General features: G+C 41.5%; 1 protein-coding gene across 1 annotated transcript in view; it reads left to right on the top strand.

The window, feature by feature from the left end:
• The window catches only part of LOC143298661 (glutamate receptor 2-like), a 56771-nt gene that overhangs the window by 26818 nt on the left and 16533 nt on the right, over positions 1–13420 (top strand). Inside the window, exons 9-13 of the mRNA XM_076611545.1 lie at positions 1598–1699; positions 5804–6013; positions 6387–6610; positions 8882–9061; positions 9507–9705. Coding sequence (XP_076467660.1) covers positions 1598–1699; positions 5804–6013; positions 6387–6610; positions 8882–9061; positions 9507–9705 — 915 coding nt within the window. The remainder of the gene's footprint in view (positions 1–1597; positions 1700–5803; positions 6014–6386; positions 6611–8881; positions 9062–9506; positions 9706–13420) is intronic.

Raw genomic sequence — 13420 nt, 5'->3', positions numbered from 1 at the left:
AGCCAAATTATACGCAAACTGCATTTACTGTTATATTTACATTTTTTGTATTCTCTAAACTTGGCACTTTGATCTGATATTCTGACACAACAACAAGAGCAGTCATTATTATCATTTTTGTTCAAACAGGAACTTCTTTTGCTAAGCAGATAGTAAAAAGGGAAATTAATCTGTAATTAATGCTAGGGGACTTAATTTGCTTTCAACTGATCTTTCTCATCTTTAACATTACATTTTAAAATTATACTCAATACATAAAAAGCTTGTGTGTTTTACTCTCAGTGTACAGGGCTTTCACTATGTTCATTCGCCCAAGTGGTCTTTTTCGGAAAATACTAAAATCAATACGACGAGTGGACTTTACAAATCTATTGGCTGAGCCCTGAAGGTCATGGGCAAAAATCAACTGCGTACACATATTTATACATATTCAAAGCGCGTGCTCATATTCTTCGCGAACGCGAACGACGCCATTTTGTTTCAAGTTGTTGTTGACCTGCCCGTTCAATCCTATATTCAATGGACAATACACGGTAACATGTGATGGAAAGTTGGAGAAGGATACCGTTAAATATTTATTCAGAGAAAGATTTGTGAACGTCTCATCACTTACTGGATTATGCCCCAAACTGCCATAAAAATATCCACAGATTCAGTCGGAATTCAGTTAAAAATTGTAAACCATGCGAGTTAATACTATTGAACTGATCACGATGAAACAAAAAAAATTTCCAGTCTTGACTTTTCTCAAAATGAAGTCCTTTTCACTTCTTACGACGTTTAGAAGTACTTGTACTTGGCTCTACATGTTATTAGTTTAACAAAATACTAAATTTTCATATCAACTTTAAAACTGTAAAACTAGAATGAACATAAAAGAGAAACTGAATCGACCGTGTCGTACTACATTCCCGGCGGGTGTAACTAAACTTGTACATCTATCTAGATCTAGAGAAAACGGCTAAATGTTGCAGTGTGATTGCGGCGATAGCCACGTCTCCTTTACCGCGGACTTCAAAAGAATTTTTAATTGCCCTTAAAGATTTTTTGAATGCCCAAGATACACCAGAATAATATGATTTAAATAGCATTCTCACTGCGAATACCGCAATTGATTTATCGCCCGTTAAAAAAGTATGTTAAAATGTTAAATTTTAGAACGTCAGTTAAGGAGCCAGGATAGTGTAATGGGTAAGACAGTTTCTTCTCACCCGAACACGTGGGGTTCGAATCTGGTTAGGACTTTTTTTCTTCTTTTTTTTTGATTTTTTTTTTTTTAACCCGAAGCTTTATAATAACAAATACAGAACACATTTTAATTAGATTAGATTTTTTTTAAAGTGTATCACAAGTGAGTCTTGAAGGCCTTGCCTCTCTTGTTCTTTCTTTCTTTCTTTTTTCTTTGTTTGTTTTTCCTTCTTCCATGCGTGGTTTCTTTTGATTTTTTTTTCTTTCTGGATGTCTTTATTCCACTTATGTTTATTTGTTAATCTACATCTTATACATTGATATCAATCGTCATCACCACCATCAACATCATTCAAAATTTCATACTTTAATCACCATCAACGTCATGACAATAGTACGTGGTTTGCAGGTGGGCAATTGGTCAGAGAAGTCAGGTGTCATCATGACAGGAGGCAGACAGTCCCAGACACAGCTGCCCGCCAACCGTACCCGTGTGGTCACCACTATTCTGGTCAGTGTCACGCTCCAACCATTTGTCAATGTCTGTTGTTAGTGGTCAGTCATCTATCTGTCCATCAGTGTCTCCACACGTGACCTCCCCCGCTCCTTCCTACCCCACCCCCCACCCCCCCTCACCTCCCCCCTCTCTCTCTCTCTCTCTCTCTCTCTCTCTCTTTCTTTCTCTCTCGTTTCGTATATTCGAATACGCTTTAAAAATATTACGCTTGGCTTTATATTTCTTCATATTATTCTTCATTTTTTTGACTCACTTGTGTAAACAAAGTGAGTCTATGTTGTAACCCTCTCTTTGGTTGCCAGTGTGTGTGTGTCTGTGAGTCCGTGGTAAACTTTAACATTGCCATTCTCTCTGGAAATATTTTGTCTGCCAATACCAAAGTTGGCTTAGACATAGTTTGATAAAAATATTCACAGTCATACAAATAATAGGTTGTGTGTATTTCGAATTAAGCCGTATTTCCAAATCATTAACGGTTTATTTCGTTGAGATTCGTTCCGAAATCCGAAAATTCTAAAAACCGCTTCCCACTTTGCTAGGCCTACTAGAAGGTAGGTTTTGTTCGAAGACGACTTGACCTCGTTTTTCTTGTTCACAATCGAAAGGAACTAAATACAAATTCTGGACAGAACACCTACCGTGATACTAACTACACCATCGATGTGTTTACTGCATAGACATATTATAAAGTGGGCACTGAATTGACTGGAATGAACATAAAAGAAAAAAAAAGAAATGATTCAATCGTTTCTTTCATGCCGTTCTAGACTGGTTTGTGCTGATCTAGAGATCTACCACGTGTGTTTGGTGTGCTTGAAGGGATGGCAACGTCTCCTTAACCGCCGAAATAAAAGAATAATGGATATATTATAAAACACAAAAAAAACTTGATTTAAACGGCGTTATTACGTCCACTGCAATCACATCTATTTATCGCATGAAGAAGAAATGACGTCAGATGCGCTGCAGCAGTGGAGATTAGTCTGCTTCAGAAATGAACATGCATGGTTTGATCCCGATCGTATGCCTTTATATATATTGTTTGTTTTGTTGTTGGTGTTGTTGTTGTTATTTTGTGTGGTTTTTTTTTTTTTTTTTTTTTTTTTTTTTTTTGTTGTTGTTGTTGTTTTTGTTTTGTTTGTTTGTTTTGATTTTTTTGTGTTTTATTTTGTTTTTGTTTTTTTTGTGTGTTTTTTATTTTGTTTGTTTGTTTGTTTCTCCCAAGCTCATTTTCTATATCATATTCAATACAGAGCACTTTCAACGATTTTTTTTTTTTAATTTCTTTTTTTTTCTTCTCGTGATTCCTTTATTGGATAAAGCGCAAAGCACAGGTGAGTCTTGAAGGCTTTGCCTCTTGTTTGTGTGTGTGTGCGTGAATGTGTGTGTGCCCATGATAAACTTAAACATCGTCATTTTCTCTGGACATACTTTGACACCAAATTTGGTATAAAAATAAGAACCAATCAGTTCTTTCCAGTCATTCTGTTTATAATGACAATGCACCTCTGAGATGGGCACACAAAAAATAATAAGAAATAAACCAAAATATTTGCAAATAAATCTGTTACATTTTTTTTTTTTTTATTCACAAAATTGGCACTTTGATTTGATATACTGACTGACTGATTGATACTGGAATAATCTGCCTTCCTTTTTAAAACAGATGAAAAGTAGTGTTAAATTCAGAAGCTCTTCAACAAAACTATTTGTCTGATAAAATGGAAAGTATGTAAATGATGTAAGTCAACCTTAATGACAATTCCACTCATTTTTTTTTTGTGTTTGCACATTTCTTCTGTCTTTGCTGCTGTGTGCACATGTCAGATGATCGGTATAAGGACAGGCCCGGCGCTTCCTTTTTTGAGGAAATGTCTGGGTTGTTCCAGTGTACATTTTTTTTTTTTTTTACCTGTGTGCTAGCAGAATCGGTAGCGTGAGCAGCACTGACGTGAAGTTGTGTACCTTGTGAATGGAGAGATATACCACTCTTTACTATTTGTTAGTCATTTCATCTCCTGGCCTCATTGTTTGTTAATTTCCAGTTGAAAAACCACCGAGGGAACCATGTGTTTGTTCTGTATTGTCCATGTGTCCTGTGTGGCTTGTTCAGGATTAAAGAGGCTATGCCAGTCTTGAATAAAAGCTTGTTTGTGTTTGCATATTCCTTCTGTCTTTGCTGCTGTGTGCACATGTCAAATGATCGGTATAAGGACAGGACCAGCGCTTCCTTTTTCGAGGAAGTGTCTTGGTTTGTTCTAATGTACCTTTTATTTCCCTGTGTGCTAGCTGAATCGGTAGCGTGAGCAGGACTGACTTGAAGTTGTGTACCATGTGAATGGAGAGAGTTACCACTATTTGTTAATCAATGCCATTCTACTTAACAGGAAATGTCAGATAAAACGCCATGCACTCTTATTGTTTTTGTTGTTTTTATTATTATTATTATTATTATTATTATTATTATTATTATTATTTACTATTGTTGTTGTTGACATGTTATTTCCATTATCATAGTTGTTGTTGTTTTGGGGCTGGTGCATATGCAGGTGTATTTGTTTGCATGTGTGGTGAGACCGTTTTATTATTTGTATTTGTCTCTCTTGCTATAACATAATTTTGTTCTTTCTCTCTTCTTTTCTATTTGTTTTATTCATTCTCTTAGTAGTAGCAGTGGAAATGGTAGTAGTGGTAGTAGTGATAGTTGTATTGGTAGTAATAGCTTCATTGTTTTGTTTTGGTTTTTTGTTTGGTTGTTTGTTTTGCTGCTGTTTTGTTGCTGTTGGTGGTGGTGGATTGTTTTGTTTTGTTTTGTTTTTTGTTTGGTTGTTTGTTTTTGTTTTTTGTTATTTTTTGTGTGTTTTTTTAGCTTGTTGAATTTCTTTGCCCTGAGGGCCGGATTTAATAAGCATGTCCTTGCCTTTTCCACTTCCCTCATTAAAGAAAATTCATTCATTCATTCATTCATTCATTCATTCATAGCAGTTATTTGTTCAAATGGGAACTTGTTTTGTTTTTGGAGCAGCTAACTAAATTGCTGATCACTGACCACTACAGACCAATCATGACCGCTGACCACTGATTTCCGCTCACCACTGGTCACATCTGACCGCCACTGACCACCGCTGAAACTGACCGATTCTGAGCACTGACCACCAATGACCACTACTGACCACTGACCACTACTGACTGCTGACTACAACTGACCACTGACCGCTACTGATGGCTACTGACTGCTGACCACCAAAGACCACTAAACACGACCACTTCTGACCACTGATCACCGATGAACATTTGGCCACTGACCACTATTGACCACCACTGATCACTGACCATGGCTGACCTGGGGCACATAGACATGCTCCAGAGCTTAGTTAGCATGCACATACACATAATACGCCCCCCACCAACCCCAAAGCAAAACGAACTGTTCAAGTAATAAACTGCCAGTGAAGGCAATAACGAAGACAAATCAGCGGTTACAAATTTCATTTAAGATATTAAAAACGTTACTGTATAAAATATTTTGTTCGAATAAAATGCCGAATGGTCTATTCCTTTCGTTTTCTTGAAGGTTTGTTGAAGGTAGGGGCGGGAAACGTCGAGGAAAGAGACAGGGCTGGGTACGAGTTGAGTATAGTTACCATCCATATCCCATAGTTATTTTGTCGAATTTTATCAGAAATGTACTTTGTTTGCACATACCACGATACCCTAAGTCATTAAAATCATTCAGTGTTCAGTGCTCAGTGTTCTCTCTCTCTCTCTCTCTCTCTCTCTCTCTCTCTCTCTCTCTCTCTCTCTCTCTCTCTCTCTGTGTGTGTGTGTGTGTGTGTGTGGTCATAATGTGGCCTTTTACACACATGAAGCACTGAGGAAACTACTGATTGTTACTTCGTAATTATTGTTGAATACCGTATTGGCAATGTTTGCTTTGTTTGTATTGTCGATTTGTTATGACAGGATTATTTGTCTTTGTTCTGTCTGTCTGTCTGTCTCTCTGTCTCTCTCTCTCTCTCTCTCTCTCTCTCTCTCTCTCTCTCTCTCCCCACCCTATATCAGTGCCAGACAGGCTACATGACAGGCCATGCCTTACAGGAGAACCCCTTTCTGATGCTGGCCAAGCACACTGACGGCACCATCCCGACAGGCAACAACCGTTACGAGGGTTACTGTGCTGACCTCATCGCCAAGATCGCCCACAACGTGCAGTTTCAGTACGTACTGAAGGAGGTGAAGGACCAGTCCTATGGCTCCATGCAGCGCGACGGGTCCTGGAATGGCATGATAGGAGAACTGATTGGAAAGGTGTGTGTGTGTGTGTGTGTGTGTGTGTGTGTGTGTGTGTGTGTTCAGTTTCAGTTACTGGTATAGTGTAAATACTATGTCAAAACCCACATAGTTAAGTAGACTACTATCTGCTTCGAGGGAAAGAATACACAAGCAGCAATAACGCACTTATAGACAGTAAGTAATACGTACACGTTTACAGTTGTCTAATTTGAATTTATTGGTGGCGCTGATTTTCTGATATGTTCAATATGTTGTTGTTGTTGTTGTTTTTCATTACCAAAGACAATGCATAACACATTGGTAGCCTCACTTCCTACATTTGTTCAATAGCGGAATGAGAAAGTATCAGTTAGCTACTTCACCCTCAGTGCACCTTCTGCTTTGGCAGGAGGCAGACATAGCAGTGGCTGCTCTGTCCATCACGGAGGTGAGGGAGAGGATTGTGGACTTCTCCAAGCCCTTCATGGACACGGGCACCTCCATCATGATCAAGAAGCCGGACAAACAGCACGGCGGGATCTTCTCCTTTAAGAGCCCCCTGTCTGACGGCGTCTGGCTGTCCATCGCCTTTGGCTTCGTGGCCGTCAGCATCGTGCTCTTCTTGGTGGGCAGGTGAGCGGCGTCTTTGGCCTTCCGGGTGACTGGGAGAATCATGGTAATGATATATACATATGTGTGTGTGTGTGTGTGTGTGTGTGTGTGTGTGTGTGTGTGTGTGTATACGAGACACATCATCATCATCATCATCATTACAATCATAATCAAAATATATAATAATTATCATCATGATGATGACAATCGGTGGTGATAATCACATATAGCATCCTCAGTGCGGCTGTAGTAAAGAAAACATCAGCACTGTCCAGAAACGTATATGAATAGAGAGCAGCATCTCCATGAAATACAAATCAGACCCCTGCGTGCACGCGTATTCTATCTTCCTACATGCATACCACATGGACCCTCACGGCGTATTTGGAAATATGAAATCAAGCCATTGGAATGGGGCGTTATCGCTACATACTGAACATCAAGCCATTGAAATGAGGCGTTATCACTACATACTGAACATCAAGCCATTGAAATGAGGCGTTATCACTACATACTGAACATCAAGCCATTGAAATGAGGCGTTATCACTACATACTGAACATCAAGCCATTGGAATGGGGCGTTATCACTACATACTGAACATCAAGCCATTGGAATGGGGCGTTATCGCTACATACTGAACATCAAGCCATTGAAATGAGGCGTTATCACTACATACTGAACATCAAGCCATTGAAATGAGGCGTTATCACTACATACTGAACATCAAGCCATTGGAATGAGGCGTTATCACTACATACTGAACATCAAGCCATTGGAATGGGGCGTTATCACTACATACTGAACATCAAGCCATTGGAATGGGGCGTTATCACTACATACTGAACATCAAGCCATTGGAATGGGGCGTTATCACTACATACTGAACATCAAGCCATTGGAATGGGGCGTTATCACTACATACTGAACATCAAGCCATTGGAATGGGGCGTTATCACTACATACTGAACATCAAGCCATTGGAATGGGGCGTTATCACTACATACTGAACATCAAGCCATTGGAATGGGGCGTTATCGCTACATACTGAACATCAAGCCATTGGAATGGGGCGTTATCGCTACATACTGAACATCAAGCCATTGGAATGGGGCGTTATCACTACATACTGAACATCAAGCCATTGGAATGGGGCGTTATCACTACATACTGAACATCAAGCCATTGGAATGGGGCGTTATCACTACATACTGAACATCAAGCCATTGAAATGAGGCGTTATCACTACATACTGAACATCAAGCCATTGGAATGGGGCGTTATCACTACATACTGAACATCAAGCCATTGGAATGGGGCGTTATCACTACATACTGAACATCAAGCCATTGGAATGGGGCGTTATCACTACATACTGAACATCAAGCCATTGGAATGGGGCGTTATCACTACATACTGAACATCAAGCCATTGGAATGGGGCGTTATCGCTACATACTGAACATCAAGCCATTGGAATGGGGCGTTATCGCTACATACTGAACATCAAGCCATTGGAATGGGGCGTTATCACTACATACTGAACATCAAGCCATTGAAATGGGGCGTTATCACTACATACTGAACATCAAGCCATTGAAATGAGGCGTTATCACTACATACTGAACATCAAGCCATTGGAATGGGGCGTTATCACTACATACTGAACATCAAGCCATTGGAATGGGGCGTTATCACTACATACTGAACATCAAGCCATTGGAATGGGGCGTTATCACTACATACTGAACATCAAGCCATTGAAATGAGGCGTTATCACTACATACTGAACATCAAGCCATTGAAATGAGGCGTTATCGCTACATACTGAACATCAAGCCATTGGAATGAGGCGTTATCACTACATACTGAACAACAGATGCACTGATCACGTCACCTATGAGCAAGTACATCAAACCATCGAGCAGCACATTGGACCTCGAAGCTGAGGGAGAAGAATACTGTGACTGTTGTGTTCGTTTGCTAGTTTGGCATGTTGGCTTGCAGATTCACTCTTCACTTTTGTTATTCTGTTGTTTCAGCTTGTATCCCTGTACCACATCGATACGCATGCGTGTGGACGGCTGATATGTACAGTCTATCCGATTGTGACCAATATGCAAGCGCTTTAACTTTTGTATAAATGCACTATATTTAACATTTCTTCTTCTGCTTCTTCTTCTTCCTCTTCGTCCTCTTTATTTTCACCACCACCACCACCATCGTCATTATCATCATTACCGTCATCATTGTCGTTTGCTTCTTCTTCTGCAGTCAGTGGCCGTGTGTGCAGGTTCAGCCCGTACGAGTGGACCCCGGAGTCACGGGGTGAGGTGCCTGAAGGAGAGCAGATGTTCGTGACGGGGGAGGGGCAGTTGGTGGACCCGGGGGCCACCAACCCCTTCACCCTGGACAACACGCTCTGGTTTGCCCTTGGGGCTCTAATGCAGCAGGGCTCCGACATCTCTCCCAGGTCAGAGCCGTGTGTGCTGTGCTGTGCTGTGCCGTGCTGTGTTGCGCGCGCGCGTGTGTGTGTATACGTGCGTATGTGTGTTTCTCTGTGTGTGTGTGTTTGTGTGCGTGTGTCTATTTGCGTATGCACAGAACAATAGAACTTATCACAATATAACAACACAACTCATTGCGACAAACCCCAGGCAGAACGCCAGACGGACTTTTTGTTTGTTGTGGTCAGAAATGAATGTCGCGCAATGAACCTTTATGCAGTATCACGGATTCCAATGTGATGCCAGTACAAGCAGCCCGACACCAAGGCAAGTTGTGTTGTGTGAGGTAGGTGACGCCACAGTCCTCTGATACAGCCACAGCTACCATCACTTCCTCTAACCCGCTTCCTTCTTTTCCTTCCATCAGGCCTTTGTTCTTCAACATAATGAGTTTTCCTTGCTTGTCGACAGATCAATATCGGGCCGTGTGGTGGGGGCGGCGTGGTGGTTCTTCACGCTGATCATCATCTCCTCCTACACGGCCAACCTGGCCGCCTTCCTCACCATAGAGCGCATGGACATGCCCATCAACTCCGCTGATGACCTGGTCAAGCAGCGGGAGATACGTTACGGCACTGTGAAGAACGGCGCCACGTATCAGTTCTTCAATGTGTGTCATATTGTTTGTTTTCCTGTCTCTGCGTCTGTCTGTTTTTATCACCAAGTGTACCTGTTTCACAAGGAATATTGGGAGGTGGGGGTGGGGTGGGGGGCTTGGGGGCGGGGGAGGGGTACATTAAAAGGTACACACACATAAATCGAAAACCATACACAAACATATATACGGTAGAATTTAGTGTTCATACATGTGCATTTTCAATATAAGAACACACACACACACACACACACACACACACACACACACACACACACATGTTTGAACATGAGCCGCATATCACATGTGGATGGGGCTGATGACTAGATCTTCAGATAAATGGTTGTTGATTGCACAGTTCTCCTTAATCATACTGGTCTTGTTCAAGAGACAGGGCATTGGCTGCTTTGGGGGAAAAGCTATTTGCGAAGCGATTGGTTTTCGTCCTTATACTTCTGTACCGTCGACCAGAGGGGAGCATCTCGAAAATCCCAAAAGTTGGATGTGATTCGTCCTGGATGATTGATTTTAGAGTAGTATTGTCGGCAAACGTGACCATGGTGTTACAGTCATCATGACTTGCACAGTCATGTGTGAATAGTGAGTACAAAATTAATGTGGGGATAGGACACATCCCCGTGAGGCGCCTATGTTGATAATGCATGAAGAGGAGGTGAGGTCACAACTTTAACAACTTGCGGTCTGCATTTTAGAAAATCTAGAAATCCATGCACACAGTGATTCAAGCAGCGAGAGGTCTTTCAATTTAAACTACAGTTTAGATGGTACTGTTGTGTTGAACGCAGAGCTGTAGTCAATGAAAAGGATCCTAGCACATCTGTTCTGATTTTCGAGATGTCTGAAGACGTGGTAGAGACCTATGATAATGGCATCTTCAACTCTGTTAGCTCTAAAGGTGAACTGAAAGGGGTAAAAAGACGGAGGAATGCAGCTTTATAGGAATTGCAGCGTTCAAATGTTTTCATGTTTTCACACACACACACACACACACACACACACACACACACACACACACACATACACACACACACACACACACACACACACACACATATATATATATATATATATATATATATATATATATGTATATATATATGTCTCACCAGAGTGACAACACGTTGAGATACGTAGGAAGAATACCGTGCTTTATATCAGGCGCCCATAATTCGTATTGGCAACCATCTGAAAGAACCTGTGCACTTTATACGAGCACCGAATGCTGTTTCTTTTTTCTTTGAAATACGCAAACAATGATGCAGGTCGGCACCTCCATCAACATCGCCTGGTGGGCCCGTAGCCTTCCACTGGCGTTGGGCATTGCTTCCTGTTTTGGAAGACATCATCGCACTCAATTACTGCCGCCAACATCAACAACCTCCTGCCAGTAATGTCCGTTCTGCCGCGCATCACCCGCTTCACTGAATGGGACGAGGATTAGGATCAAACAGGGCCGCAATCAATGTGCTTGGCCAACTTACAGAGAGAGAGGGGGGCAGAGAGAGATAGGAGAGAGAGGGAGAGAGGAGCAAGGACAGGCAGATGACTGTAGTCCATTGGACGAGGAAGTCCAGGCAGCACCAATGAGATGTGAAGTGGGGAGGAGACGATGGTGCAGCACTGGCTGTACGGGGAAGACGGCCTCGCAGAGGACAGCTGTAGTTGGGTCTCTGCACTCACAAGGATGCACGACGTGGTTTTCTTCCAAAGAGAAAGCTATTTCTGTGCAAAGCACTGAGACAACACCAGATGCCAAAAAATAGAATACGGTATGTCTGTAGAACATGTTCAATGCATATGGCAAACCTTGTTACCATAGCTGCCTGTTATAATTATCACTGTGGAATGTGTTGTTATTGTTATTATTATTATTATTATTTTACAGTCGTGGCGCTAGGTGGGAGGCACACCTGCCTGTTTTCTTACTGATCTGGTTACCTCCACAGTCAGCCATGTGTTCAACCTCGAAGGTGTCTTTCATAACTATGAATGTGACAGCTCGGAATCTCCAGATAAATGTCACTGAATGCCAGCTCGGAATAATTATGAGCATTAACGAAAACTTACTGTTTTGCGGTGTTTCGAGTAGTTACAATAAAACGAGAGTTTTTACACATGATTGTCCATATAACTAAACATATGCATTACCAATACGTGCTGGGAATGAATCAAAATGTAAATGCGACAAACCTCTCTCTCTCTCTCTCTCTCTCTCTCTCTCTCTCTCTCTCTCTAACACACACACACACACACACACACACACACACACACACACACACAGTGCCAGGTAGGCCTATATTTTCCCGTAAATTTACATAAATCAGTAAATCCTGAGATTCATGTCAATCCGTTGAGAAAACCAAGGGGTATATTTATGTGTAATAGGTTCGTTTTCCGTTGATGACTCGCGCGTGGATCCGTATTCCCACACAGTTTGGATTCTCTGTGGCTACAGATAGCCTATCATGATCGGCATTTTGACAACTGCGGACTTGACTTAATCAACCGCCTCGATTCGAAACGTGTCCGAATGAGGCGTCTTTACAAGTCACTCTCTTTTCAAAGCCTCTTTACTACAGGATCTATAAACAGAAAATACGGACTGAAGAAATTTTCCGTTTTTGAGTGTATTTGATTTAGATTCAGATTCAGTTCCAAGCGCGCAACAAGGAGAAAAGTACGGCGCTGAGTGACAGTTCGCTGCATCTTGAATCAAGTAAGAATCTCGAATGGCTGCATTCACTATTGCGTTAAGTCACTCCACCCATTGTGTGTGTGTGTGTGTGTGTGTGTGCGCGCGCGCGCGCGCGCGCGTGTAGTAGTAGTCTTCAGTTTAACGTCTTCCACTTTAAGTGATATTAGACGGAAAAAAGGGGGTGGTGGGTGTGGGTTGGGGGAGAGGGGTGGGCGGGGCGTGGTGTTGGGAACGGTATTGGGCAGAGGGTGAAGAATGGTGTGTGTGTGTGTGTGTGTGTGTGCGCGCGCGCGCGCGCGCGCGTGTGTGTGCGCATGTGTGTGTGTGGTGGGGAAAGATACAGAGCATTGGAAAAAATAAAACATTAAAAGGGAAGACATAGGCAAAATATAGAAGGTAACGCTTACAACAAACAACTGCAACAACTATAATAAATGTCCAATTGGACTATGCAGCAAACCTGCAATAGCAGATAACATCTTGAAATTGTCAAAAATACATTCAAAAGAATTTTCCGAGAAGTTTCAGACTCTGACATTCAAAGAGTATGTGTTTGCTAGAAATAGATTGTCCACATATGCATTTAACATCTCTGCTGAACTTTGTTATAAAAGCGTTCAGATTTATCCTGTTTGATAATGCCCGAATTTGCCTTAATCTGAATAAATTACTGAATGTATTTGATTGAATGAATGATTCCGGTTGTTGAATATTATTTATACTTTTTTATTTTAATTTGCCATTTTGCTGGTATACTTCCCTGACTTTGCTCCATGATGCTTTTTTTCTAGTAAGCGGTACCCCTCTTGTACAGACAAAGGCACATAAACTTATGTGGTTCCCTGTTGGTGATTTGCACCTTTTCTTGCAGCCCTGTCAGCCCATTCATTATATAGGAAACCAAGGTGAGAAGGAACCCAACAAAATGTTATATGTGTTCCTCCCAAATTCAAAAGATGTACAATGTGACTTATTTCTATTATTATTTTGGACTTGTTCTTACAATTTGATGAC

The sequence above is a fragment of the Babylonia areolata genome, chromosome 24 (assembly GCF_041734735.1).
Source record: "Babylonia areolata isolate BAREFJ2019XMU chromosome 24, ASM4173473v1, whole genome shotgun sequence".
Classification (NCBI taxonomy): Eukaryota; Metazoa; Mollusca; class Gastropoda; order Neogastropoda; family Buccinidae; genus Babylonia; species Babylonia areolata.
This window is presented reverse-complemented; position numbering and strand designations above follow the sequence as displayed.